This window comes from Hipposideros armiger, unplaced genomic scaffold (genome assembly GCF_001890085.2).
Source record: "Hipposideros armiger isolate ML-2016 unplaced genomic scaffold, ASM189008v1 scaffold_331, whole genome shotgun sequence".
NCBI classification, from domain to species: Eukaryota; Metazoa; Chordata; class Mammalia; order Chiroptera; family Hipposideridae; genus Hipposideros; species Hipposideros armiger.
Window position 1 is genome coordinate 1,883,931 of NW_017731681.1, and position 27,342 is coordinate 1,911,272.

The 27,342-nt window shown below is 56.3% G+C and overlaps 2 protein-coding genes across 2 annotated transcripts in view; one reads left to right on the plus strand and one right to left on the minus strand.

Annotated features, from left to right (window-relative positions):
- The window catches only part of UQCC2 (ubiquinol-cytochrome c reductase complex assembly factor 2), a 19,643-nt gene extending 15,371 nt beyond the window's left edge, over positions 1-4,272 (plus strand). The window contains exons 2-4 of the mRNA XM_019660913.1: positions 423-497; positions 1,312-1,381; positions 4,092-4,272. Of these exons, the coding sequence (XP_019516458.1) occupies positions 423-497; positions 1,312-1,381; positions 4,092-4,219 (273 nt within the window). The 3' untranslated portion in view covers positions 4,220-4,272. The remainder of the gene's footprint in view (positions 1-422; positions 498-1,311; positions 1,382-4,091) is intronic.
- A 964-nt stretch (positions 4,273-5,236) lies between these two features.
- Positions 5,237-27,342, minus strand: part of ITPR3 (inositol 1,4,5-trisphosphate receptor type 3) — a 77,587-nt gene continuing 55,481 nt past the window's right edge. The window contains exons 24-57 of the mRNA XM_019660834.1: positions 26,431-26,654; positions 25,285-25,449; positions 25,131-25,205; positions 24,573-24,698; positions 23,978-24,100; positions 23,595-23,795; positions 22,330-22,581; positions 21,906-22,031; positions 21,650-21,775; positions 20,312-20,432; positions 19,579-19,769; positions 18,809-18,957; positions 18,555-18,663; positions 18,335-18,425; positions 18,054-18,223; positions 16,658-16,832; positions 16,282-16,466; positions 15,843-16,043; positions 15,583-15,693; positions 15,034-15,129; positions 14,818-14,919; positions 14,644-14,730; positions 13,936-14,046; positions 13,644-13,836; positions 13,293-13,418; positions 12,680-12,852; positions 11,903-12,067; positions 11,016-11,208; positions 10,434-10,538; positions 10,216-10,343; positions 8,937-9,102; positions 8,094-8,254; positions 6,711-6,872; positions 5,237-6,086 (exon numbers count right to left, since the gene is read on the minus strand). Coding sequence (XP_019516379.1) covers positions 6,018-6,086; positions 6,711-6,872; positions 8,094-8,254; positions 8,937-9,102; positions 10,216-10,343; positions 10,434-10,538; positions 11,016-11,208; positions 11,903-12,067; positions 12,680-12,852; positions 13,293-13,418; positions 13,644-13,836; positions 13,936-14,046; positions 14,644-14,730; positions 14,818-14,919; positions 15,034-15,129; positions 15,583-15,693; positions 15,843-16,043; positions 16,282-16,466; positions 16,658-16,832; positions 18,054-18,223; positions 18,335-18,425; positions 18,555-18,663; positions 18,809-18,957; positions 19,579-19,769; positions 20,312-20,432; positions 21,650-21,775; positions 21,906-22,031; positions 22,330-22,581; positions 23,595-23,795; positions 23,978-24,100; positions 24,573-24,698; positions 25,131-25,205; positions 25,285-25,449; positions 26,431-26,654 — 4,958 coding nt within the window. The 3' untranslated portion in view covers positions 5,237-6,017. The remainder of the gene's footprint in view (positions 6,087-6,710; positions 6,873-8,093; positions 8,255-8,936; positions 9,103-10,215; positions 10,344-10,433; positions 10,539-11,015; positions 11,209-11,902; positions 12,068-12,679; positions 12,853-13,292; positions 13,419-13,643; positions 13,837-13,935; positions 14,047-14,643; positions 14,731-14,817; positions 14,920-15,033; positions 15,130-15,582; positions 15,694-15,842; positions 16,044-16,281; positions 16,467-16,657; positions 16,833-18,053; positions 18,224-18,334; positions 18,426-18,554; positions 18,664-18,808; positions 18,958-19,578; positions 19,770-20,311; positions 20,433-21,649; positions 21,776-21,905; positions 22,032-22,329; positions 22,582-23,594; positions 23,796-23,977; positions 24,101-24,572; positions 24,699-25,130; positions 25,206-25,284; positions 25,450-26,430; positions 26,655-27,342) is intronic.

A 27,342-nucleotide genomic window follows, 5' to 3' on the forward strand; every position in this document is an offset into this window, starting at 1 on the left:
TAGAGGGCAGTGTCACTGGCCCTCATATGTGGGATCCGAACTGGGGCCCTCTGGCGTCCCAAGCCAGCTCTTAACCATCGCGCCACTCGGCCGGCCCCAGTATTGTATTTTTATTGTGGTGTCTCCCACCACAGCTGGTGTGGTGGTTCACAGGTCACAGAGGCTCAATAAATGTTTGTTTGCCAGTTGGTTGAGTTTTTCTGCAGGTTGAGTTGATGAGGTGGAGCCATAACTTCAAAAGGCGATTTCTGATAGCGGGAGCTGTAGGCCAGGTTTGCTTCCTGCGGAGCCTGGAAGCTGGTGCTAAGCTGCAGGCCGGCTTCCTGTGAATGCCTTATTTAAGGGGCCCTTCCTGGGGGTATCCACGTGCTGTGGGAGGCCCAGCTTGTTCCTCACCTCCTTGGGGGTTCTTTGTTTTTCAGGTTGCAGAGCCTGAGGCCTGTGATCAGATGTACGAGAGTTTAGCACGACTCCATTCAAACTATTACAAACACAAGGTGAGTGGGCCAGTCTTTTGTAGCCCTCTGACTGGAGAGGACCAGTGAGAACAAGTAAAAATCTGATTACACAGTGTTTTGTAAAGAATTGCGGATTTGCTACTTTCAAATGTAACCAGTAATTTTCAGGGCACCCGGTAGAGGCTTTTAGGTCACTTAAATAAAAGCTATTTATAATTTTGAATAAAAGCCCTGTATTTTAAATGCCAGCGTGTGCTTCTGGGTGTATCTGATAACAGTTGGAACTCACCCCTGTTCTCCTATCCACACTGATGGAACCGGCATTTCCCCACACTCTGGTGATAAAGATGGGGTGATTGGGAAAGTCCTGTCAGACAAAACTGGGATTTTCCTTGGCCCTTTCATGATTACTGTCAAATTCCATTGAGTGTGGTTTTTCCCAGGTTTGAAAAATGTGTTCAGTAAATTCCCCAAACATACATGGCCAAATGCCCACCACCAACTCCAAGTGTGGTCCAAGAGCAGCAGCAGGGGAATCGCCTGAGAGCTGGTAAGAAATGAGAGTCGTGGGCCCCACCCATCCTCCTGAATCACAGCCTGCATTCCCTGAGAGGACTCCCGTGCAAGTTCAAGTTGGAGCAGCCTGCCCCAGATGATAGCAGTTCTTTCAGGGCCAAGTCTTTGACCTCCAGGTGGCGCTGCTCTTCTTGCCGGGCCTCTGGCCTCTGGCCGCCCACGGCCCAGAGAAAGGCATGCAGTTAGAGAGCAAGTCCAGGATCACCAGGTCTCAGGTTGTGCTGCAGAACTAACCCTCTCCCCGCTCCCTTCTCTCCTTTCTGCCCCGAATGACCAGTACCCTCGCCCCAGAGACACGAGCTTTAGTGGCCTGTCCGTGGAAGAGTACAAGCTGATCCTGTCCACAGGTATGAAATCACAGCTGCCCCTTCTGACTGGTTTGCAAATGATTCTTGGAGTTTGAGCTGCCAGGGGAATTGTCTAGTAAGACAGCTTTGCTTGTTGGAAAGTCTTGTGGAATAGCCCAAATTCTGAAGCTACAAGGGCTTATACTTGAGCCATAGAATAGGGAGGTCAAAGGCATTATTTTAAAAAAAGAAAATCCATCTTTAGAGCTTTTAAATTCAAGGCTGAGCAACAGGGAACAGGGGAATACGTATTTGCCAAGTGCAAGTAGTTGAAATCAGGATGGAAGGAAAATAATTTTATTTTTACGGTCCTAAAGGGGCTTTATAAACAATGAGGGCTTTAATTAAAACAAAAAGGCATTCAATAAATATGTATGGGGATATCCGCCTGAGAGTTATCTGACCCAGGGGACATGGTCTGTGGGTTAGATATGGGTTTAACTAGGTACGTTTTGGAGTCGCTGATAGACCCTGATGAACAAAAAAGGAAATACCCTGCCTAGCCATCCCCTCCTTCTTTCCCCATCTCCACTGTCACTGAAGGGGCAGGTGGGGGTTGGTGGCAGGTTCTGGAAAATTGCTATATTCATTGCCAAGGATATCATATACAAAAATAGGCTAACCTTTTCTGGGAGGGCAGGGCCCTGAAACATTCACCTTCTGGTACTCTAAAAATTTCTATCTCTTACTCCTCTGGCAGCCTTCAGCAACTAAGTCTTGGGGATTTGGCCTTCCAGAAAACTTACCTTCTGAGCAGATTAAAACCTGGTGGTATTACCTGCTATTGTATCCATTGACCCCAATCCTATTTTTATTACAGTACTCTCTGGAAAACTGGGGTAAAGATATTTTGACCAGGCAGGATCACTTTATTGGCAATTTAAAAAAATATATAATTTTATTCCCATGTACCTGGCCCATGTCATTACCAGCATTGATGCAGTGTCGTTGTGAGGGCCCGGAGAGTTTGAGCAAAGTTTGAACTTGAAATTAGAATGGAAATGGGCTCTGGAGGCCCAGCCTCTGCCCTCTGTGTTAGCCCTCAGGGAAGCCTCTGTGAGTGGGGGCGGACCGTGCCCCGGCGGAGATGTTCAGACTCCCCTGCATGGCCTGTGCTGCTGCTGTTCCAGCTGGGAGTTCAGCTCCAGGAAATGTGCTGATAATTTGTCTTCACAGCAAGCCTCATATTTTTGTTGTGACTATGGAATAAGCTTACCAAATGTTTCCTGACAGGCCAAGAAGACACCTTGTAGTGTATGTAGTGAGAGGATCTGAGGCCTGCCAAGTGGCCTCAGTCTGGGTCCCAAGTGTGTCCACCCTGGGCCTGGGGTCATGGGAGACTTGAAAGGAGACTTCATGGCTTGTAAGGGGACAAGGATCCCTCAGCATCCCGCTTTGTGCCCCACAAGGGAACCTGGACTTCTGGAAAAGTCCCAGGGTGGGATGCTGGGCTCATAGCTGAGGTACAGTGTGTCCTTGTTTAGTCAAGAGCCCACTGACAGTGTTAGTAAGTAATGTAAGTTACCTTTTTATTCAGAAAAGCTATTCCTTTTCTCTAGACCTTAACAGATAACAGATGAAAATCCAGGCTAGGAAATTTAGACAGTATTATGTGAAAATCTAAATTTAATATACAGGTAAAATTAGGTATCATAGTACATTAGCCCTGGACTTTAGGCCAGTGGTGCTCAACTGGGGGCAGTTTTGCCCCCCAGGGGACATGTGGCAATGTCTGGAGACATTTTTAGTTTGTCACAGCTAGGAGCGGGGGTGGCAGTAGCAGTCTACTGCTGACATCTAGTGAGTAGAGGCCAAGATGCTGCCAAACACCCTGCAATGCACAGGTCAGCCCCACAGCAAACAGTTATCTGGTCCAAAATGTCTCAGTCTCAGCCGAGACTGAGAAACCCAGCTTTAGTTCATTTAGGTGTGTGTGCGTGTGTGCACGCGCGCTGAAACAAGGGCCCCACTGCCTTCCATCAGCTCCCTGCTGCCTTCATAGCTATGAAGATAGTCACCTTTTTCTTGGGTGCAGGCCAGGTGCCAGGCAAGGTACCTCTATTATAATTTCCTTTAATCCTCACAATTTTTGAGGCAGGTATTTTTATCTCCACTTTACAGATGAGGAACCTGAAGCTCAGAGGTAATTTGTTTGAGAGGAGCCAGTGGAGAAATGATGGGCAGAGATTCTGGCTCAGGTCCGTCTCCCCGTTCCTGCTCAACCTCCCCAGCATGTGGTGGACCCACACCACCTGGGTCCAGCTCTACTTCTTTGTAGCTGACCTGAGCAAGTTACTTAACCACCCTCTGCCTCAGTTTCCACACCTGAAAAGTGGACACAGTGAGGTCTGTGTGGCATGGGCCAAGTTTTGAAAGAGAGCATCCGGGCCTGTGGGTTGCTGACACCACAGTGCCATTTCTTTGCCCACTCAAGTGGAGCAGGGCACTGGGGGCCCTGCTTAGATGCTGAATGGTGTAAGGGTGCATTGTGCTTAGCAGGGTCCTGGTACGGAAGTGCTCAGTCCTGGAACGCTAGCAGTTATTCTTCTGTGACCTATCTGACTGGCTTTCAGAAGCTGGGTCTGCACTTCCTCTTTTCAGAAACATTCGTGTTAAAAGTGAGACATGCTCATATGCAAAAGCCCTGTGGGGCCAATGTACATAATCAGATTTTAGACTTCAGTCTTTTATTTGTCTTGCTCATTTGCAGACACCCTGGAAGAGTTTAAGGATATGAATAAAGGCATGTGGAAGAAACTGCAGGAGAAGTTTACCTCCAGGAATCCCGAGGAGAAGCATAAGGCCTGGGCTCAGGCCTTGTCTCGCCCACGTACCTAAGCATGAAGTCTTGTATTTGTCATCACAAATAAAACTGCCCTGATTCCTCCCTGGCCGCCTCAGGAATCTCATCTAGCCTCCGCGGAAAGGAAGCCCTTGTTGCTCTAAAGAAAGCTGCAGCCTGAGAAGGGATGCCATCAAGCATCCTCCCTGCCTGCCGGTCAGGGGAGGGCAGTCTCCCGGAGGGGAAATGCGGGGCTCCGACCTCTGGAAAAAGGTGCTTCCTGCACAGCCATGGAGCCCCACCTGTCAGCAGGGGTCTGGTTGCCTTCTGGGAAGACTCTTTGCTCCCTTTTAGAGGAGCTCCTGGGAGAGAGCCAAAAATAGCAGTGAATATCGAAGGCATCCTGTAGCAAACAGACAGCAGCAGGCGGGGGTACAGCAGAGAGGGGGAAAGCCTGCTTGGCCCTCACTTCCACTGACTCCGGACGGAGCTTGGCCCTCTGCCCCTGACCTTGCAGAAAACCCGTTTCCAAGTTGGTTTAAGGGACAGAGTGGAGCTGCAGATAGGCCTTGGGTTGTCATGGCTTCAGCACTCTGGGTGAGTTCTCTGGAGGCCACAGGACAAAGGCTCCTGGCCAGGGACACACACATAGGGTCGCCTAAACTCCATGAGGCCTTAGCTCCTACTAGTAGAACTTCATATTTCATACTTGAGCTTTCTTCAGTCAAAAACCGAGCTGGGAAGGGGTGGGGCAGGGGCCGACAGCAGTTTCCCCTCATGGGGAAGAAGTGGAAGTGGGTTCTTCACCCTGTTTGTACCGGGACTCCTCAGTATGCTTTGGAATGCATATAATAAAATACACAGGACTATGACAGAAACCAGTCATACTGCAAACCAGTAGCTCTGTCTAGAAACCCTTGGTTAGGAATGGCTGTGAGACAGAATGTCACTCAAAGCATCTCCCAAAAGCCCAAGGTGAGGTCCAGCCAAGGGCGAGGGCTTGTATTTTGTCCTCTGCCAGCATGCCACCTACCCCCAGCGGGTATAGGAAACAGCATCCCTTTCTAATGGACTGTATTTCTATTAATTTATTTAAGGCAATTAACCTATTAGTTCTCAGGCCAAAGGATTTGTAAAACATTACACCAAAAGGAAAAAACACAAGCAGTCAAAAACCAGCCACTCTAACACATCACAGCCCTGTCACCTGGGCCTGTGACTCCTTCCCAGGAGGCCCGAAGAGGCAGGTCCCATGAGCAAGGCTCTCCATCCTCAGGTCACCAGTCCACCTGGGGCTGCACCAGAGGGGCGGCCTGGACAGACAGGTCTACACTGTCTACAGCAGATCTGAGGCAGGGGGGCTATGCAGCCGAGGGCAGGGCTAAGCACAGCCTGTGAATAAGTTAAGTAACAAAGCCCTAGAATCACTAGCAACAGTGTTACTGCACCTCCCCCCAGAGGTGGGCAGCAACCAAAATGTAGTGCTTAATAAAGAGGTGACCCCACTCCTAATCACCCACAAGGAGGAATAAAAGGAATGTCAGTTTCTGATTTCAGGGACAAAGCAATAGTCCTTTAAGAGGACTGACCTTCCTCTAAGGCATTAAGGTAAACTGAGTCCCAGTGACTTTCTGAATCTTAAGGGCTCCCCCTGCATGCTGGTCAGATCCTGGGTTGGCCGGGGGGGGGGGGGGTCTGGCAGATTAGGAGCTGGAGGCTGGGTGGGCATCTAGCCTTGAGGCCGGTGGGCTGGCTGGGCCACCCGACCCAAGGAAAGGGGCAGTGTTCCCTGTCACAGCTCTCCAGTGATGAGCATCCCTGTCTGGGCCTTCGATGGGGCCTCCATGGCTCTCCTCAGCGGCTCATGCAGCTCTGGACGTCCACGAAGCCAAGGCGTTGCCTGCGTTTCCGCTGCTCCGTCATCTAGGGTTAAACATGCCAACTGGTCAGGCCACCCGGCACCCTCTCCACAGGCACTGTGGAAGGGCTGGTGCCCACCCTCCCTCCGTGGACCCCACTGCCATTCGACGCTGGTGGCAGGCCAAGGCCCTCGGGGTGCAGCAAGGACGTCAGCCCCAAACCCTCGTCCTCAATCAGTGTCACAAACCCTTGATGTGCTGCTGCTGGGAAACTGCCCCACCTAACAGAAGCAGCCTAATCTCACTGCCACTGCCAGATGGAGACGATACTCTAGACACGAGGGAGTCCTGAGAAGCGGAAGGCTGCCCTGACCTCCCCCATCACCAGTGAACCCTCGGGGGGACTTCCTAGCAACTGCTAAGAGTGAGGGGGGCCCTGACACCTGCCCCAAGGCTCCGCTTGGCCATGTCTTTCAGGTGCTCAGGGATGGGGACTGCCACCCCCAGTCTAGCTTTCTACAGAGAGGAGAATGTGTTTTCGACCTGTCTTCTACCCCAGAGCCAAGAACAGGCCAGGAAGAAAGGGGGACATGAAGGCCTGGCACCTCCTCCCTCCTCCTCCGTGGCAGGCTGGGCTGCCCGGTGTGGGACCCCAAGGGTGGTGCCAGGACAGGGCTGGGGTGCACACCTGCTCCTTGAGCTCGTTGAGTTGGGCTGTGAGGTGGGACACCAGCTTCATGGTGGAGTTGAGCTTGTCCTGAAGAATCCGGATCTCGTTCTGCTCCCCCTCCCCTTCGTTGCTCACCAGGGACATGGCCCTCATCCGGGGGAACCAGTCCAGGTTCTTGTTCTGAAAGAGATCACCAGCGGGCTGAACAAGCTCGGGCCTGGCCTAGGAAGGCCTCGTTGAGAAGAGCAGTAACGTAAGGGGAGCCTGCTGCCACACCCTTGACAAAAGTACTCCCCAGGGATGTGTCATGGGAAAGTCTGAGTTGACCGGGTCCTCCCTGGGGCCAGAGAGAGCTGGCAGTGAACCTCTGTGGGCGTTAGGGCCGCGGCACTGACAGGCTGACTTCCGTTAGACTGCCGGAGTCTCACTGCTATCAGCACCATCTGTTTACTCTCACAACACCCCTGGAGAGGTGGAGGGGAAGGCCCTGCACCCAGGCCCTGAATCTCCTTCCTTCCTCCCCACCCTGCCCTGACACACGCGCCCCAAACCCCACACCCCAGGAAGATGCAAGTCAGACAGATGGCACGTTGAGGGAGCAGGGCAGGCCTGCTGAGGACGCTGGCATCTGACGTGTCTGAGAGGCAAAGCCACATTTCCCAGGACAGGGGGGGAGCGGGAGGGGGGCACCAAACAGTTTTCTGGTTCCTTGTGGCAAGCTGTGAATTTTCAGACCAAATGATAAACCTGGACTCAAAGATCAGTTCAAATTACAGACTGAAAAAACAAACAGAACTCCTTTTCCCCAGTAAATAGGTCTTTCCTTTCAGCCTGCAATTTATCTGCTGTGCAGCAATTTGAAGATGTGCTACATCTGATGGAACTGATGGGCTGCCTTTACCCAACACGCCGCTACAAGACCTTTTTTTATTCAGTCTTCATTCCCTTCGTTACTATAGAAATTGGACAGATTAAGTTTCACTCCTCCAAAGTCAGAAAGTTTTTCCAGGCTCCCTCTCAGCCTGGGACCATCCAGGTTTTGGGAAACTGCCCTTCCTCACGCCGAGCCTGCAAAGGCTCCCTCGGAATGGTCCACAGAGCAGCGGCCATGACAGGGTCTGCCCTGCTCCCGTGCTACTTCAGCATCATGTACCCACAGCCCAGGAGCACCATGCCCGTCTTGGGGCTGATGGGTTTGCCGTGGGCTTTTCTCTGACAAGCCCACGCGGGACCCTCTGCAGCACAGGCAGCTGGCCGGGCTCCCACGTGGCCGAGGGCTGGCTCCAGCTGCTCCTCCACTCCCCGGCTGGCCTTTCAACAAGTGTCCACAGCTGTCCTGCCCCACCCCCAGGCCTCCCGGTCAGAGCAGGCAGCCGCGGCCACCCCTACCAGGGCCCACACCTTGATCATCTGGGCCACGTAGCTCTCGGGCCCCGTGTAGTCTGTCTTGTTTTTCACGCGGACCAACACGATAAAGTACAGGTAGTTCCACATGTTGTGCTCGAACTTGATGTGCTCCTCAAATGACACCGTCTTGTTATCAAACTTGTCCCTCTCCAGACCTGAGGATGCAGATGGTGAAGCCGTCGGTCTCCAAGAGCCCCCGTGGGGCCCCTAATGCCACACACAACCACCTCTTGATGTAGTGGGGATGTCTGTTCTTGGGCTGAAAGCTCTGATGAACACAGGCAACAGCCCACTCTGGGCTACTTAGGTCACTTCTGTTTAGAGCACCAGCCACTTAGCCATGGAGATCCCACCCTGCCATGGCTGCAGCCCTCCACAATGGCAGCTAAGGACAATGACAGCAAATGCCAGAATTCCTCAAACCCAGGGAAGCAGGAAGAGATCTGGCTAAAGGATTTGTCCTATAGGAGACACCCGTTCCTTAGATTGCGGTAGCTGGTGAGGGGACCAGTACTTCATACCAGGGATGGGAAAAGCCCTGGACTAAGACCAGAGGCTCGGGGCCACTGACTGGCCTTTAGTTTCCTCTGTAAATTAAGAGGGTTTAAGGGAATCGTTTCTGAGGTCCTTTCCTGCTCCCTCGACTACTCCAAGTTTAGGCAAGGTCCTGTTGTCCTCGATTCTGGGATGAGCCAGCAGCCATCAAGCCATCAGCCCCAGGGCAGGGTTCCCCAGTGGCCACAGGAACCAAGGGAGGAGCCAGGCTGAGGGTGCCGCTGGCCCACATGTCCCAGCCCACAGGCCACCCAGCCCCGTGGGACAGGGACCAGGCCTCACCACAGATGAAGCACGTAGTCTTGAGAATCTCCTCCTTCTTCTGCTTCTCGCTGCGCAGATCAGCAAAGGTGTCGATAATCACCCCAAAGATGAGGTTCAGCACAATGATGATGACGATGAAGAAGAACAGGAGATCGTAGACGACGCGGGCCGGGAAGAGAGACTCCTGCAGGGCAAGGCAGGGAGGCTGGGCCCAGCAGTCCCCAGTTCACCAGGCAGACAGGACTCAGGCGGGGTCAGGGCTGTGACAGAGGGGCCCGGCCCAGAGCCAAGGGTCATGAGGACCCCTGGCTCCCAGGGCCCTGACAATGGCAGAGTGGACCCAGCCTCACTCCATGGAGCGAATCACACCCCCAAGTGTGGATTAGGAAACAGCAGGCTCAGAAAGGATGCCGGCTGCAACAAAGCCCTGGAGAAGGAGTTAGGGCTACATGGCGAGGCTTGTGCCTGGCCCTAACTCCTGGTTAGGGCAGGGGTCGGCAAACTGCGGCTCGCGAGCCACATGCGGCTCTTTGGGTATGTACATGTGGCTCTGAAGTAAAATTGAAAATGAAAATAAAACTATTATAGTTTCATTTATAAAATTTTTAAAGGATTTAAAATTTTTCCTTATTTGTAAAAATATACTTATGGCTCTCGAATAATTTTTAAACTGGTGTGAGGGACAGGATTGGCTCTTCCATCTCAAAAGTTTGCTGACCCCTGGGTTAGGGGAACAGCCAGCATTGAACTCCTGCCCCACCCTCAGGACTCCTCGCCTCACATGTTTTAGAAACTCTGTCTGGCCAGGGAGGTGGCTTCTTGCCCCCATGGGACTGGGAACAGACTGCTGTTCCGGGAAGGCTGGGTTGCCCAAGCCAAATCCTGAGGCCTCCTCATGAAGCCGGCTCAGCTCCCACCCTGCCTCCCCTGCTGTGGGCCGGGGTGCTGCCTCACAGATGAAGCCAGTGGGGCCCAGGGAACCACCCACCAGCTGACTCATGCCTTCCCCAGCCTGGGCAAAGCTCGGTTACCAAGGTCTTCCTTAGAGTACCCACAGTGAGCTGGTGGGGGGTGCCTGTGCAGATTGCGGTGAGGATGGCTCAGTGACAACATACTGTACACTGAGTGGGTGGGAAAGTAGGGAAAGGTGGATACAAATGGGTGGGGGGCTTTTAACACTGAAGACTGAGAGGGCCAAGCTGCTCTGCCTGGCCATGACCTGAGGGCAGGGTCCTCAGCTGCTGGTCCGGCCAGGGCTTGGGCCAAATGGATTTGGGAGAGGGGCCGGGGTGCTCACGTCTTTGGAGGGCTTGCGGAGAATGTCGCCTACGCCGCCACCATTGCGCAGCCCATGGTTCATGACAGTGACGATGCACATCAGGAGTGTGTCACAGGCCCGTTCCGTGCTGTCCAGCTCCTCGTCCTCTGTCAGAGGAGTATGTGCTCACACCCAAACCAGGGCACCTGCCTCCGCCCCCCACCCCTCCCAAACTCCCCAAGACACACTGCCCTCACCTTCCAGGACCTCAGGCACCGAGACCCCTGAGACACAGTCTATCCCTTCCCTGCTGCACGTGCCCATGAATGTGGCAGCTCCGTGTGGCATCCCCAGGGGGCTGGCTGGAAGGGACATAGACAAGGTCATAAGGAGGTCCAAATACCTGGCCTTATCTTCCCCCTGCTTCTGTCCCCCACATCACATCCTCCAGGAAGCCTTCCCTGATCCTGCCAGCTCCCGGCTCTGTCTGGCTACATGTGAAGGGCCTTCATGCCCTGTCCCAGCTGAGATGTGCACTAAGGGCAGGAAAGGGGGGTCTGCACCCCGAAGTCTGACACACAGACAGCCCCTATAAATACTGAGTCTAACACGAATAACAAGGTCTGCAAACAAGTGTCTCCTTAGGGAGCCAGAGCCCACCTCCTCAGTCTGTCCCAGGGAAGAGGAAGGCAGACTGTTGTGAGCTAGATGGCCCAGAGCCCAGTATGAGAAACTGAGGCAGGAGCCTGGGGGGACAAGCACTCGCAGGCCCTGGTCCTGATGTCAGTCACATGTGCAGGCCCTTTCATACCACACCACCCAGGAGAGGGGCCCCGGACCTCTGGAGTGGTTGCTGGGCAGCCGGTCAACCTCGAGGATGAAGTCATCCTTGAGGAAGAGGAAGCCGACGATGGAGAAGAGGTAGACGAGGATGAGCGCCAACAGGGCGGTCAGCAAGATGGAGCGGCCATTTCGGGTCACGCTCTTGATGACGTTGAACAGTGTCTCCTCACGGTAGATGAGGTCAAAGAGCTGCAGGGCAGAGACGGGGCATTGAGGGGCTGGGGACACTGCTGGAACCAAGGGCTGCCCAGCTGCCAGTGGTTCCCACAGCCTCCTCCGGTAGGGTCTGCGCTTAATAGGCATAGCCAGGTCAGTGGACCTGGCGGGGGGCGGCAGGGAGCGCTTCTCGAAGGAACCTGGAGTTCTAAGGCCAAGGAAAAGGAGGGGTCCAGGGGCAGGTGGATACCCCACAGAGGGAGAGGGGCGGCCAACTCTTATATTGCATGTGCTACGTGCCAGGACAGTGTGTGTGATTTCTCTGCTTTAGCTCATTTCAACCACAATTATTCTAGAAGGTAGGCGCTGTCAATTATCCCTGTTTTACAGATGGGGAAACTGAGGCACAGGGCAGTAAAGAAACTTGCCAGAAGTCACACAGCTAATAGTAGTAGCCAAGCTAGGATGGTGTGGCCCCAGAGTCCAGGCTTAAACCAGCACCATACAGGGAAGATGGGTCGGCTGGGGGCTGAGAGTGGCCATCAGGGCCTTGAAGACCAGGCTGGGGTCAGGCAGATGACGACTCTGGAAATGCACTCCTCCTCCAAGCCCAGCAGCAAGAGGACTGGACAGAGAGGCTGGTGCTATAAAACCGCGAGCAACTCACCGGAAGCCCCAACTGCCCCTGCACCCTGCCCAGCCCAGCCCCCGACCAGGTCTCACTCACCAGGATGCTATAGAAGAGCTCATGGGCAAAGAGGCCCAAGACACTAGTCAGGATGTAGCCCACATGGTAGAGGAACTCCATGTCCATGACCATGGCCTTATAGCCCCGGATGAAGGTGCCACGGTTGCCCACGAAGCTCACCACGAACACAATCTTGTTGGTCAGCTGGGGGCGAGTGTAGGACATGGAAGTCAGGGCCCCACTGCCCACCCTGAATCTCCACCCCGTCTCCCTGCCCACCCAGCACCCTGCTCAAAGGCCTGGCCTTCCATGGAGTGGATCTGAGCTGGTCCTGCTCAGCCCAGTAGACACATTAATGAAAATACTCCCAAAAGTGCATCTGGGCTCCTGGGACTAGAATAGAGAAGTTCCTTAGTTCCCCCAGGTCCAGGAAGAACACGAGCTACAAGTAAAGGAGGCTGGACTGGAGAAGATCACCCTTCGCCTGTACAGTGACTGAGTTAGGAAAAGGTGCCCGCCTTGCTCAAAGCATTTGACTTGTCAGAAAATTGTCATAATATGCAAGTCTTTGCTGTCCTCAGTGGGAACCGTGTGCACAGCAGCCCTGAAAATGGGCTTCCGGAGTGATCCTGGCTGCTGTCTGTCTCTCAGCGCCAGCTGCCCCAGGCTACCCAGGGAGATGGGGGAGGCCCAGATGGGTCCCCGCCGTCGCTCCATAATGAGCTTGGAATCCCAAGCCTAGGACGAGGGAGTGGGGCAGAGGAGTGGCTGCATAGCGACCGTGGGAGTGGTTTGGGGGGGCTCCCTGGCACTCACATTGAGGGCACCCAGGATGTTGAGCGTGGGCCCAATGCCCAGGTAGTAGATGGAGCGCAGGATGAGCGCCACGATGAGGGGGCGAACGCTGTAGCGCTTGGTGAACAGGGCCGCGACCGAGAAGCAGATGAGGATCCAGAAAAGCAGCGAGATGAGTGGGGAGTCCAGCACTCCTGGGGCCAGGCAGCAGGGCTCAGCACTGCTTGCTCAAGCCCACCGCACCCCAGCAGATCCCAAGAAGCCACGCCTTCCTGAAGCCTTCCCGGTTAAGTTCCTGGTCACCTGGTTTAGGGCCCCCGCCACACCTGCACCTCTAGGCCTAAGTCAGGAGAGCCTCTCTAGCTGCTGCCACCAGTCTGGTCTGTGGCTCGTGGGTCTGCACATGCGAGCCCTGTCTCCAGAGGTCAGGACCCTGTCTGTCCCACTGGACCACACCTGTGTGTCTCCATGATGGGACGTGAAGCCCAGAGGGCAGTGCAAGGGCGGGGGGGGGGCTCCTCCCCACTCTGCATCTGGTCCCCTCAGAGACTGGCTGGCCCCACAGTTCTGCCCGAACCCGGAGGAGGGGGACTGTGGGCTGCAAGGCCCCTGCCTGCCAGCCCCGTGTCCTGACCTGTGGATGCGCCCTCCACATAGGGGTAGAAGAAGGCAATGATGATGTTGATAAACACCGCCAGGTTGAAGGAGATGCTGCCCCACAGGGTCATGCGGCGGGAGAACCAATAGATGAGCGGCATGCCTGTGGGAGGAGGGTGGTGGTGGGCTGGTGTAAGGGCGGCCCTGACGAACACCATCTGCCCACCCCACAGGGGCCCGTTGCCCACGCGAGCTCCAGGCCCCACTTCAGGATTGGAGCCCTCTTAGGGGCAGGGGTGAGGCACCCAGCAGCAGGTGAGGGAGGCCTCAAGCCTCAGGGAGCAGCTCCAGGCCCAGCCCTGCCCTCCCGCCCCGCCGGGGTCCTCACTGCGGAGCTTGCGCTGCCACTCCATCTCGTTGTGCAGGAAGGAGGACTGGTCGAAGAAGTCGCTCACTTTGCTGCCCTGCTCGTCCTGTTCCGTGGTGGTGAAGAGCCGGTGCTTGGTCTCCTCCGTCAGGAACTGGCAGATGCCAGGCACTGGGAACACGATCTCCTCCATGCTGCGGTCCTGCCGTACGATCTGGGCACACACAGGCATGCAGTCACACCTGGGCCGAGGCCACCGAGGGCCGGTTTCACGGTCCTCACTCCCCCTGTCCCTGCTGCCTGCAGGCCCCACCTCAATCTGGGACGTGTGGTTCTCATAGTAGGCCAGAGGGTCCTCCTCCTCCTCCTGTGCAGGCGCTGAGGACTTGAGCATCTGTGACAGCTGCTTGTTGTTGAGGCTGAGCTGGGGGTGGGGAGGGTGCTGAGGTCAGGCCTGGTAGCCCCTCACCACAAGGCCTGAGCCCAGCTCTGAACTACAGGTGAGTGACCCGCAGGCCAGACCAGGCCCAGCCCAGCCCAGCCCAGCCCAACTAGGACCCAGCCTCAAAGGGGTAGAAGAGAGTGGGAGAACCATGTCCACAGAATCCTATAAGGCAGTCCTGCCCAGGTGCGCCCTAGGTCCTGCTCCAGGCTTCCGGACCTACGCAGACCCACGCCAACATTGCTCCCACTTCTAAGTCCCGGTTTCACCACTGGCCACAGCCGCCCCGAGCCCCGCCCAGAGCCCCGCCCCCCAATTCTAGCTCAGCTCCCTGATCCTTGCTGTTCAGCTCCAGACCACGCCCCCGGGCCGCAGCTCCGCCTGAGTTCCTGGTCCCGCCCCCTCATCCCCCAGCCAGTCCCTCAGGTCTCAGCTCTGCCCTCCTCCCTGACCTCAGGTCATAGCCCCGCCCTCAATTCCCAGGCTCATCCCCAGATAATTGCCCACCCACTCTCCCGCCCAGCCACTCCCCTAGACCCAAGCCCCGCCCCCATGCCCAGCTCTGTCCCAGGCCCCCACCATGGAAGAGATGCCCTCAGCCTCCTCTTCTTGGATGCGCTTCACAGGCTTCAGCAGATGCTGCAGCTGTTTGTTGTGCCTGGAGAGCTGAGCGAGAGGGCAGTGGCAGTCACCGCAGCGAGATAGCTGGGGGACATGATCACCAGGGGCGGGGCCGCGGGGTGGGGCTGGTACCTGTAGCGCCAGGATGTAGATATTATGGCCCACTTCACGTGGGCTCACCTCCGAGTTCTCACGCTCCTCCTCCTGCAGGTAGGCCTTCTTGATGACGTCCACCTAATGGGGCAGTGCCTGTTCAAATGCCCTCTTCTTGGGGCATAGGAAGGGCTGGGTCCCCATGCCCACCACCCCAACAGTGACCTGCCCCCCTGCCCACCAGCCCAGACTCACAAGCTCCTGGGGCCGCAGACTAATGAGGATGCGCTCAGCGTTCTCACTGTCATGCCGGCTCTCCATCAGAGCTAGAAGCAGCTTGGAGGCATTGTCCTGGGTGGGGGGAGGGGCAGACCAGTCTGAGGGCCCCAGCACATCCCCAAAACCCTCTCTGCTGAGTACTCCATAACAGCCTCTCCTAGCCTCCCCACTCCCCACCTACCCCCAGGGCTTGCTGGGAAGTGTCCTGCATATCCAGGCCACCTTCACCCCGCCCTGTAGCAGGCGCACCTCCCCCTAACCCCAAAAGAGCAGACACACACATAGGAGGCCCTCACATAAAACGAGAATATGTTTGCTTCTAGAGTTAAGTGTACATCCGGCATGTTAGCTCACACATTCACTCAGATGTACATATAAACATACACATTACACACATGCAACCTGCATACATCACATGCTTGCACACGTGGCACCCACATCACACATACCAATATGCACACCTGACATGTCACATATGTGCACACACATCACATGCACACTCACAGGGGCTGCCACAGGTCCCACCTTGAGTTGCAGTACCAGATCCATACGGTACTTGCACAGGGGACTGATGTCGTTGAGAATCAGCGCAGTGATGATGTCTATGCCATTGGACTCGTGCGTCACGATGCAGGTCTGGCAGGAGCAGTGGGGGGACACCGGGCCCAGGCACCTCAGGACTGTGGCAGCCCCAGAGGCCTCGCTTCTCCCCTGCCTAGCCTGCTCCATCCTCCCACACGTCCACTCTGCCACCCGGCTGCCGCTTATACCCCATGATAGCTCACCTGGTTCTCATGGCAGGGGCCCTGGCAGTACTCAGTGAGGGTCTCCAGGGTCTGGATGACGAGGCCCACGTTGTCCTCGTTGATGTAGAGCCCCAGCAGCCCCAGGCCTCCCGTGGTGCTGCCGCACATGATGTCCAGGAACTGCAGCGTCTCACACACCAGGTTGTAGTTGGTCTTGTTGTTCTGACAGCGCAGAAAGTTCTGCAGAGCACACAGATGGGGTGGGCGTGGCACGGCTTCAGCAGGCGGGGAAAGGCCTGCCTGGGACCACGGTCCTGCGTGCCGCACGCAGGGGTGAGGGAATCACCAGCCACAGAGCAGTGGTGCTCAGGCCAGAGGACAGCACAGAGCGTCAGTGCACGGCCGGAGGGCAGGGGTTGGGGGTCCCCATGGTGGCTGGATGGCAGGGGAAGGTGTGGAAGTGTGGCGAGGCGCTCACCTGCAGGTCCCGGTTGTGGTTCTCACACAGCAGCTGAAGGAAGCGCAGGATGGGCTGCATGATGAGCACGCACACGCCCATCTCGTTGCTCTGCACACGCTCGCCCACCTCGTGGCCCCGGCGCAGGCTGGGGCCCGGCCAGTAGCGGGATGAGGAGCCAGGCATTGAGAAGGAGGCCACCCGGCCTGCAGAGCAAGGCCTGGTGAGGCTGGGGCTGCTGGAGTACCCAGACCCTCACCCTCACTGTGTTCCTACCCTGAACCCCCCTCGTACATCCTAAGCCTTTATCCCTGCCCTGTGATGCCCTCACCCTGTGCCCTCTGACCGCACCCAGCACCCCCGCCCTGTACCCCTGTGTTCCTAGGGTGACCCTGACCCTTGGTGGTGGGGTCTGCCGGCTCCCGGTCCTCGCGGGGCTGGCTGCCCAGGTCGTTCATGTTGACAGCCACCGTGGACTTGGTCTCCTGCTGGGCACGCTTCATGCGGTCGTGCAGCACCTTAAAGAAGCGCTCTGACTTCTTGTCACTCATCATCAGGTTGTAGAAGGATTTCTGGGGATGACAGTGATATGAGGGGGTAGCCTCAGCACCGGTCCAGGCTCTAAGCAGCCCTTGGTGAGACCCCGGAGACCTCCGTCCATGCTGCAGGGACAAGGATAGGGCACAGATGGGCCACCAACAGTTCTCAAACCAGACTGAGATGGGGGAGCCAGAGACACACCTGCACCCTGGACTAAGACTGGGGTGGGGGACGGTGAAGGGGGAAGGGCCTGTAACTGCTGTAACTGTGATGCTGTAGGCTGGCACTAGCTGTCTGACCACCTTCTGCATCTGCCCTTGGCCTTCATGTGTTCCCCACTCAGCAGCCAAGATGTCCCTCTGACATCTGAGTCACTTCCCTCCTCTGCTTGAAACCCTATAGTAGCCCCATCTCACCCAGAGGAAGAGCCATGCCTCACAGTGCCCACGAGGCCACGTGATGGCCTGCCACCTTTCTGACCCCAGGCCGCACCACTCACGACTCCTCCACCCCTTTCCAACCACATCAGCCGCTTCCTAGTCACAGCCTTTGTGGCAGCTGCCTGCTCTGCCCAGTCCGCCCTGCCCACTGCCCACATGCTCACCTCCAGCGCCTTCCCCAAACCCTCCATCTAAGACGTCCCTCGTGCAGCATTCCCTAAGCCCCTGACTGAACAATCACCATCCAGCATGCTGCCCATGTTACACAGGCGTTACAGTTATTGACTGTTGTCCCCACTGGGATGTAAGTACCCAGAGAACATGGATTTTGTCTTCTTTTCACTGTGGAATACTTAGTGCCTGTAACCCTGCCAGGCACACAGAAAGCACTTAATGCAGAGTTATCGAAAGGAAGGGAGGGAGGAAAGGAGAAAGGAAGGCAATCAGAGAGGGTTTTTTGGAGGAGGTAGGCCTCTAACTGGGCAACAAAGGCTGACGAGGACGTGGAAGAGGAGGGAAGGAGGCCTGAGCAGAGGCTGAGAGGCAAGACTGGTGGACATAATGGAGAGCAGCATGGTGGGGAGACAGGCTCAGGCCTGGCTGCAGCAGAGGGAGAAGTGTGTGGACACAAAATTGGCCATATGACACAGGGGGCAGATGTGGGAGGTGGAGCCACCCACAGGTAGCCAGACTTGCAGTGCCGCCAGCATCTAGCCCAGAAGACAAGCCCCCATGGCCTCAGAAATTTGGCACACTGATCCCTCCTGAGCTGGAGGCACCCACCCCAGGAGGGGAGAGCCCCAGCACTCCCACCTGGATCTCGGTGTTGCCGCCATCCAACAGGCGGATGGCCAGGCCAATGCTCTCCTGGAAGATCTTCTCGTTCTTGGTGCTGGTGATGAGGTCACACACCAGCTTGGTGGCCCCCTCCTTGTCCAGCCGACACTGGGTGGCTGCGATTGCTGACCAGTCTTGGTCCAGGCCTGGAGTAGGAGGACTTGCTTGAGGGGGAGCTAATGAGGCTGGGGAGAGGGAGAGCCCAGGGCCTGGGCAAATGGGCCACCCAGAGGCACGGCAGGGGAGGCAGTACTGACCAGTGCCCACAGGGTCCGGAAGGTCCCCCCGCGAGCTGGACTTCCGGTTCTGGAGGTAGTTTTGCAGCAGCATCTTGCGCAGCTGGTTGCCCTGGGAGGAAGGGAGCGAGGCCCCACACTGGTACATTAGGCCATGTAACCACTGGCCCGACGGTCCTGGCCCTGAGCCCCTGGAACTCCTGGCCAGCCCCTCTGGCATCCAGCCTGCCTGGGCACTCACCCGGTCCCCATACTTGGCCTTCTTGAGCAGCATCTGCTGCAGGGTCCGCAGCACCTTGACACACAGCTTCTCCTCCGACTCCATGAGGTCCTTGGTGTGCTGGATCAGCCTGGCCGGCGAGGAAGGAGGGGGTGTCAGGGCAGCCCCCCCTGCCTCCCTCCAGCCACTGCCCCCGCCCTCTGACCTGTGGGCCATTCCGTCTCAGGCTGCTGCACCCCTGCTCCCTTCCCACCCCGACCCAGCAGCCCACTCACTTGGACAGGAAGCCCCCACTCTCACAGCGCTGGTAGGCCTCACTGCCCTCTAGGAAGAGCAGCTCGGGCCAGTGCAGGACGTCCACCAGCACGGACAGCTCGGCCTGCACCAGGGGCCTCAGGCGCTCCTCCAGGGCCGTGATAATGTCCTGAGGTGGGCAAGACAGGGTCACCGCCAGGCGAGGTGCAGGCCACCCAGGTCCAAAAGATGACTGAGGCTTGACTGCCATCCCACCCACCCCAACACCGAACAGCCCCACAGATTGCCCCACACCTGTCTGAGGAACCCTGGGCCCACAGAACTGCCCTGAACAAAGCACAACATCTGTCTGTTCAGAGCCCTCGGCTGGGAGCGCAAGCCCTAGCTTTTCTCCCAGCCCCTTCTCTAGCTCAGTGACCTCGGGCAAATCCCTTGCCGTTTCTGGGCCTCTGTCTCCTGCCACATGGGAATAATAAGCCATCACACTTGCTCTACAGCCCGACAAGACAGTGGACAGAAATGCGTTGCATAAACAGAAAGGTGTTATCAGGATTGAGGGGTATCCTGACCCTCTTTATGAGCACCAACCCCACTTGTGGATCCCTGAGCTCTCCTGGGTCCCCTGGAATGATGCCCCTTGGTCCCCTGCCCAGGGCCTACGCTTAGCAGCCCCAGAGGAGGGGACGAGCTGACCAGGCCCTTCCCAGGGAGAGTGGGCAGCACAGGAAGGGGTGCTCCTCAAGTACACGCCCTTCCGAAGCTGCTCCCGTGGCGGACGCCCCACACCCACCTGCAGCTTCTCGATGATGTTCTTGTAGTCCCACTGGTTGGCGGTGGGGGTGACTCGGGGGAAGGTCCGTGTGGCCGCCTTGTAGTTAGACACATTCCGCTGGGCAGCAGCCACACAGCTGGCACCACTGCTGAGCAGCAAGCTGATGTGGGCGTCCAAGTCCATGGGCAGTGAGATGGCTCGGCCTTTGGCTGGATGGGGAGAGGGGTGGGGTACCGAAGGGCTGGTCAGGGGTGGGGTGGCTAAGCCACCCAGGGAGGCCACTCGCAGGGCTGCTGTACTGGTGGACAAGGTGAACTAGGCTGAGGGCCTGGGGTGCAGGAACCCCCACCCTGGCCCCATTTGGACCGAGGTGCCCTTTCCTTTTAGGTAAAAAGAGGAAGTTTCTGCCTCTTTGATCCTACCCTGGCTCCACCCTGACTCCTTCTCTCTTCTCTCCCGTCCCTACGCTTCCTAACATCTACAGGCCCCCCTCCTGCCTGAGACCATATGCAAGCGCAAGAAACTCTGGTTGGGGAATGTCACCCAGCATTCTCCTCCGGGGAGCTGACTCAGGGGAGAAAACAAGATTGCCAAGACGCAAGTTAGACACCAAGAAGGACTTACTGAGAACCACCTGGGAGCAGATGATGGGTGAGCTTAGGGATAACTTGCTTATTGTGAGGGCATGCGTCCCTGTGGCGAAGGGGAGGGAGGGGTGGTTGGAGCTAGCCAGTGGCCCTGGCACACTCACCCACCATGGCGAGGGTCCGGATGCAGGCCTCCACGGAGCCCTTGTGCTGCTGCTGCAGCCACGGACACTCGAGTAGCCGTGTGGTGGACTGCAGCAGCTGCACCACAATCGTCTGGTGTGTCTGCAAGAAGCAACACACCGGCTGCTGCAGCCTGGCCCACCCCCCACCCCAGGCAGCCCCAGGCCCAGGAAACAGAGCTACAGAGAACAGGCCTGGTAGAGGGACACAGCCTCCACTGCAACCACATGCTTCTGTGACAGCTGGAAAACGGTACCCCCTTTCCTCAGCAGTGCACAACCTGCCCAACTGTACACGGCAGCTCTGTGAGAACTCCCCAAGGTCCAGGCCTGAGGCTTATAGCCCTATTGTTGACCCTTTTCTTCCTTTAAAAATATTTTTAAATACATTAATGTTGTGAAAAGGTGATACATTTACATGGTTCAAAAGCTAAAAAGTAATAAAAAGGCATACTTTGAGAAGTCTCACCCCCACCTTTGACCCCATCACCCCCACTGTCCCACATTCTGCCCTGTGGCTGATGAGAAGTAAGGAAAGCTGATACAAATTACCAGAGCCCCACAGTCCCAAAGAGGTTTCAGGGCCCAAGCACACATGTGTCAAAATAAACCCACCCTTGCTGGGAAAGTGGGACCCAACATTTTTCTAACAACTCTCAGCAGCACTATCCCCACTCCACTCCCAGCCCCTCCACCTGTAGGGAGCCCCTTTTATTGGTTTCTTGTGTATGTTCCAGGGTTACTTTATGACTCAGGTGGAGTAGCAGGCTCCTTCCTCAAGAGAATCTGGCTCTTTTCCATCACGGGGCTCTGGGGCTGTGATGTCTGGAAATTAGCTGAGGGGCTCTGACTCTTTCATTGAGTCAAGTTAAACCTCTGCTCATGAGCCCGGAGCTTTTCTGCTTATACAGATGGAAGGCTGTCTACCTATCTCAGTTCTAGGGACACCATGATCAACACCAAAGTTGGTGCACCAGACTCCCCGGATGACTGCTTTGGCTCTGCTGCCCATTGTGGTAAGCATGCCCACTTTGTCTTTGGTAAGTGCTGCCAGGCATCCCCTGCCACCCAGGATCTATCATACCCAGTGAATTTAGGAATTCCTATTCTATGGTACTGTAATTCCTGATCACAGAAACTGTGAGATAATAAATGTTTGTTGTTTTAAACTCCTCCACTTTGGAGTAATTTGTGACACAGCATAGATAATTGATACTCTTGTACTCCTGCGATATCTTTATGCATGACAACGAAATATGAATATATATTCTGATTTTCCCCTTCCCTACAGAAAAGCTGCCTGGGACGCAAGAAGCTCACCTGCAGGGAGGTGCTGTTCTCAGAGAATGGGGAGCTGAAGAAGGCGTTGATGGTATCCAGCACGACGGTCAGCACATACTTCTCCAGGGTGGCGTCAGCCAGGCGCTTCTCCCGCTTACTGCACACCTGGGATAGGAGACAGCAATGCCTGGGGGCATCCAACACACAGCACCCTCCACTCCCACCCCCTGAAAGGCTGCCCAGGCCCCCAGCCACCACAGTCCGCCTGCAGGTCCACACCCCCACACGGACGGACCCGAGCCATGTCCAGGGTGAAGTTCTCAAAGAGTGTCCAGATGTGGTTGCTGGTATAGATTTCCTTCATCTCCACCTCGGTGTCCACGTAGCAGTGGTTCACGAAGTTCACATAGGCCATTTTCACCTGGGCAGCAGGGGCGGGAGGTCAGGGGCACACGCAGGGCCGCCCGCCCAGGCCCTCTCTCTGCACTTCACCGATTCCTCCCGACCTCCCCTTGTTCTCCGCCCACATCCCCACCACCCTCCCCAAGCCTCCCATTCCTGTCCCCATTTTCCTTCACCTCCCCTTACTGCCCCTCCTCGCAGGGCTGCAAGGCGGCTCTGCTCAGGCTGGCTCTAGTACCCCTCACCCTCGAGGCCTTCCTCCAACCCCAGTCACCTCGCCCAGTCCTCAGTGTCCCTGTGTGGACACACAGGCCCACCTCAGTGATGCAGTCCTCGTGTGTCACCACAGACACTACGTCCTCCAGGGGCAGCAGGGACGTGCACTTGATCTCCGTGTAGACGTTCTTGCCCTCGGCGCAGGCAGCCAGCAGGTCCACCAGGGAGATGTGATACATGAGGGGGCTGTGGTCCTCCACGCCATCCCGGGCGGCCTTCATCATGTCGAGCAGGTGGGCCAGCGAGGCCTTGTCGTTGTAGAACACAACCACGTCATCACCTGCGTTGGTCAGCTGCCAGCAGGATGGGGGGGAACGTGTCAGGCCCCTCAGTGCAGCAGGGCCTGGGTCTACCCTTCTGCACTTACCAGGGAGAGATTGAGACTCTGACCCGTCCTTACCCAACTCTCCGAAAACCTTCTCCTGCCTGAGTTTCTGGGGTTCCTGGCCCTTGGGGCCCTCTGCCATCAGGGACACTGAACCCTGAACCCAGAAAGTCCCCCCTCTTCCCCAAGGAAAAAAGTCCCACTTGGACTTGTCTCAGAGGCGCCTCCTCCAGGAAGCCCTTTCAAATCCCGCCCTGCCCAGCTCATCACCTCCCTCCTCTGTGCTCCCACAGCATTTCATTTAAACCCTCAAAGAGCACACACTGCATCTCCCTCCTGTCAGCGATTGTTATTCACAGTAATATAATAATAGCAATTAATAATTAACATTGCACAACACTTCCAGTTCACAGTGTCCCATCTCCCTTTAGTATTTGCTCCTTTCTCCCTGCCCACCCCACGCTATAAGACGCTCCAGGGAGAGACCACATTTGTTCCGAATTTAGACTCAGCCCTTCACCCTTCATGCCTTCAGTTATCAGGTGTTTACTGAGTACCTACTATGTGCCAAATGCTGGGACCCTAGCGATGAGCACAAAGGACGTGGCCCCCATCCCTCCACACTTAACTCAACTGACTTGCCCAGGTATACATGGTCCTTGGCACACAGCAGGTGCTTCATGATTTTTAAATAAATGACACTAGATGATAAAGGAATGCATTTTTGAGTGCATGCAGGCCTGTTAGCTGAGTCCTACTAGGTGCCTAAGTTAAGGGGCACTTAAGTTCTGTTGGGCTGCAGCCTGAGCTCTGCGAGACCTGCCTCTTGACTTTAGTTCTCCCTATGTGGCCCCTCCACACCCAGCACCCCAGTGTGCCTTTCGTGACCCGCTGTCTGACTTCTCTAACTCTGGGCCTGGCCCCGGGTTCCCTCCCTGCAGCCACACCCAAGTCCCATGTGCCCCTCGGCCCCGCCCTCACCTCAGTCATGATCATGTCCTGGCACTTCTTGACGTACTTGCCCTCGGCCTTGATGACGGTGTGCAGGAAGTCCAGGTACTGCACGTGGCGCCCGTGGGTGGCCAGCAGGTGCACGAAGTGCTGCAGCACGGGCTCGCTGACCTCGGAGCACAGCTGGTAGTTGTTCAGGAAGATGTGCTGCATGGTCTCCGCCTCCAGAAGCTGGGTGGCACGGCGTCCNCTTCATTCGCGGCTGCCCCCTCTTCCCTCCTCTCTTCGGAGCACCGCAGGTCTGAGGCTCCAGTCGGCGGAGAATGAATGAATCAGAGCGCCAAGAGCAGGAGAGCGGGCCTCCACGCCGCGGGACCCCACCCACCCCGGTGCCCCCACCCCTGCTCCCTCACCCCCGGCGTGAGGAAGAGGTGCAGGTGCTTGTGCAGCAGGGCCTGGTTGCCGGGGTTCCCCGCACAGAACTTCTGCAGAAACTGGTGTGTGTAGCGCAAGATCTCCATCATCTTGGCATCACCCTGGGCACAGAGAGGGGAGAGGGTGCTGGGCCTACCACAGGAGGAAGGCGAGGACGGGGTCTGGGGCCTGAGTCGGACAGGCGTGAGGGTGGGTCAGGGCCTGGGTTCCAGGTGAAAGCTGGGCCTCCAGGTCAGGATATGGAAATGTGTGAAGGGCTGAGGGTCAGAGGTCGAGATGAGGCTGGAATATGGGGTCAGGGTCAGGTGAACACTGAGGTGGTGGTGTCGGGGTCAAGGGTCAGGGTGAGGTTTGGGACACATCAAGATCAAGGTCGGTCAAAGTCAGGAGGTGGAGGGTCAAAGGTTGAGACGAGGCTACGTTTGGAGTCAGAGACCAGGGTGGGCCTGGGCCAGGTCAGGGTAAAAGGTCAGGGTGAGTCTGGGTTAGGTCAGCATTAAGGATTAGTGTGTGATTTGGGTCAGGTCAGGGTGAAGCTGCCTGGGGAGTCAGAGGTCAGAAGCCATGGGTCACCTTGTCATAGGGGATCTGAAGCAGGTCCAGCATGACCTTGTGGGCATCCATGTTCTTGAGCAGCCGCTGCTGCTTCTTCCTCATCTGCTCCCCAACACCGCACATCTTGTTCAGCCGCTCCAGGATCTGGCGGGGAGAGGGGTGAGCCCAGAGCCCCTTCCCCCCTCCTTAGGCTTCCCCTCCCCCAGCCCACTCCTCGGGCTGCTCAGAGTGCCCTGCCCACCGCAGCTGGGTCCCAGCGCTCATCCTAGACAGGAAGCAGGAAGAAGGCCATGGCCACTGAATCAGATCATCAGAAGGCAGGGGAGCACGAAAATCCCAATTCCACCCATAAAAGTAAATAGAACAATATGACTGTGAAATGGAATTTCATTACATTCCTTCAGCTTTAAAATAATTCCATCTGGACCTTGGCAGGGTTGTTTTTAACGTGCAGGAAAAGCTGGAAGATGTCTATTTTGAGGGCCAGTGGCCAGCAGAGCTGGGAGGAGACAGAGGCCAGGCCCCCAAAGCCTCCAGGGCAGGCAGACCCTATCCCTGAGGACCCCAGCCACTCACGCCCTTGACGATATGGTAGTTCTCACTGCTCTTCTCCCCAGGCGGAGGCAGAAAGCCTTCCTCGTCCGTGGGCCGCTAGGAGCACAGGGATTGGGATCAGCTAGGACCAGCCCTTCCAGGGAGCCCTGTCCCCGCTCCCCGCAAGCCCACGCACCTCCTTCTTGTCTTTGGCGGCGCCTGCCTCCACCTCCTCGCCCTTGACACTGCCCTTCTTGTCCACCCACAGCTCCGACTTCTCGACCATGGTCCGCAGTCGGTCCAGCTCCGACTTGATCACCTTGTAGTTCTCCACGTCCTGGGCTGAGATCAGCAGCTGCACCTGAAGGTCAAGAATGGGCTTGCCTGTTGACACGGGCACCCCAGGTCCACCGCCTTGAAGGCATTCCCGGTGCCTGCCCTGCTCCAGGCTCCTGCTCCTGGCATCCCCGTCCCACCACTGTTCCTCTCCACCGAGCCAAAACCTGCTCAATGTTTGTGGCCCTGCCCTAAGTCCACTGCCTCCAGGAAGCCTCCCTGAATGGCCACAGGCCTGCTTGCACTCCCTGTCGTCAGCTGCCTCATCACCTGGCCTCAGTCCCGCACTGCCTCGTGTCACTTGCTACTATGGCCTGTCACTTGTTCACTCGGACCCTAACCAGGGCAGGGCAGAGCATTCTGGCATCACTGAATGCTGGCTGAAAGAGGGACCTGCATCCTGACTCCCACCTTACCCACTCCAGGCCAGTGAGTAAGGGAGGACTTCGATCTGCCCCCTCTATAGAACAGGAATGAGCACAGTAACCACATTGTCACGGCTGCTGCGAGAATTCCATGAATGTCAGTCCCATGCTCGGTGCCTGGTACATAGCAAGCACTCGTTAAATGCCAGTCCCATTTCACAGGGAGCCATCAAGACCAAATGACATCACAGTAACAAAACCAGTCATCTCGGTGAGGGCTAACTGCGTGCCAGGCGTTGATTTGATGCACTTAGCAAAGGTGCACGTGACAGAGCTTTGCAAACTGTAAAATGCTGTCCACATCATAAGAAATGACAGGCCTTGAGCCAGGCTGAGAGGAGATGAAAGTGGCCAAAACTTGGCCCTCACCTTTAAGGAGCTCAACAAGGCCAAGAACCCCAAATGTGCACCTCCAGCTCCCCTCTGAGCTGTGAGCACCTCCTCCGTCACTGCTAACCCCCAGTGCCCAACGCAGGCCAGTGTGTGGCCAGGGCAGTCTGCCTGTTCAGTGCTGACGTCAGGTGGTCCTCAGGCCTCCCTCCCCTTCCCTGAGGGCCAGGGAGCTGAGGTGGGGACAGCACCTGCTTGAAGGTGTGCATGGCCTCCTGGCGCTGGCTGAAGTGCTTGAAGAGCAGCTGCAGGGCCCCCGAGACGAGCGGCGCGTAGTCGTGCATGGTGAGGTGGATGAGCACACGCAGAAACATGCGGCCACCCTCGTCGTCCACCTCCAGCATGCTGCTGGTCTTCCTGCAGCACCGGGTGTGGGCACGGTTGGCGCTGCTGTCCGAGGGGACAGGCTCGCTCCCTGCCACCCATTCAGCAGACGCAACAGCGCCCAGTGCAATATTTGCTCAAAATATTGACATTTTTCTCACCAGCTTATAAACAGCCACTGCCCTGAGCTCCCCAAGCAACCCCCACACCCCTGAGGTCCCACAGGGCACCCCTTGATTAAGCAACTGAAGCAAAGATTCAAGGGGATTCATGGACAGAAGCTGGGGCCATGAACAAAGATGGGGGAAAAAAACACATCTTTATTTTTACCAACCTCTAACCAAAAGGTAGCACTTCCTTTAATGAGAAAAAATTCGCGGTACCTGTGACTTTGTCACCAATAAAAATCACAGATGTTTTCACATCACCTTAGAGTTGTTACAGAAATTGCGAAGTATCGTTTAAATCCATCACCACTTGGGAGTAATGGTACTAATTACACCTCGGCACAGTTTGTTATTTAATGTGCTAATAAACAGGCACATATATAACTGTCACTTCACATTTGTTTTCTTGAATATTTTGATAACTGTATCTCACAGTGCCACTGGTTTCCTTTGTAATTTTATGCACTTTATGTTATGAATTTAAAAATGCCAACCCCGGGCCGGCCGAGTGGCGCGATGGTTAAGAACTCGCTTGGGATGCCAGAGGGCCCCGGTTCGGATCCCACATAGGAGGGCCAGTGACACTGCCCTCCACAGCTAAGATGCTGAACA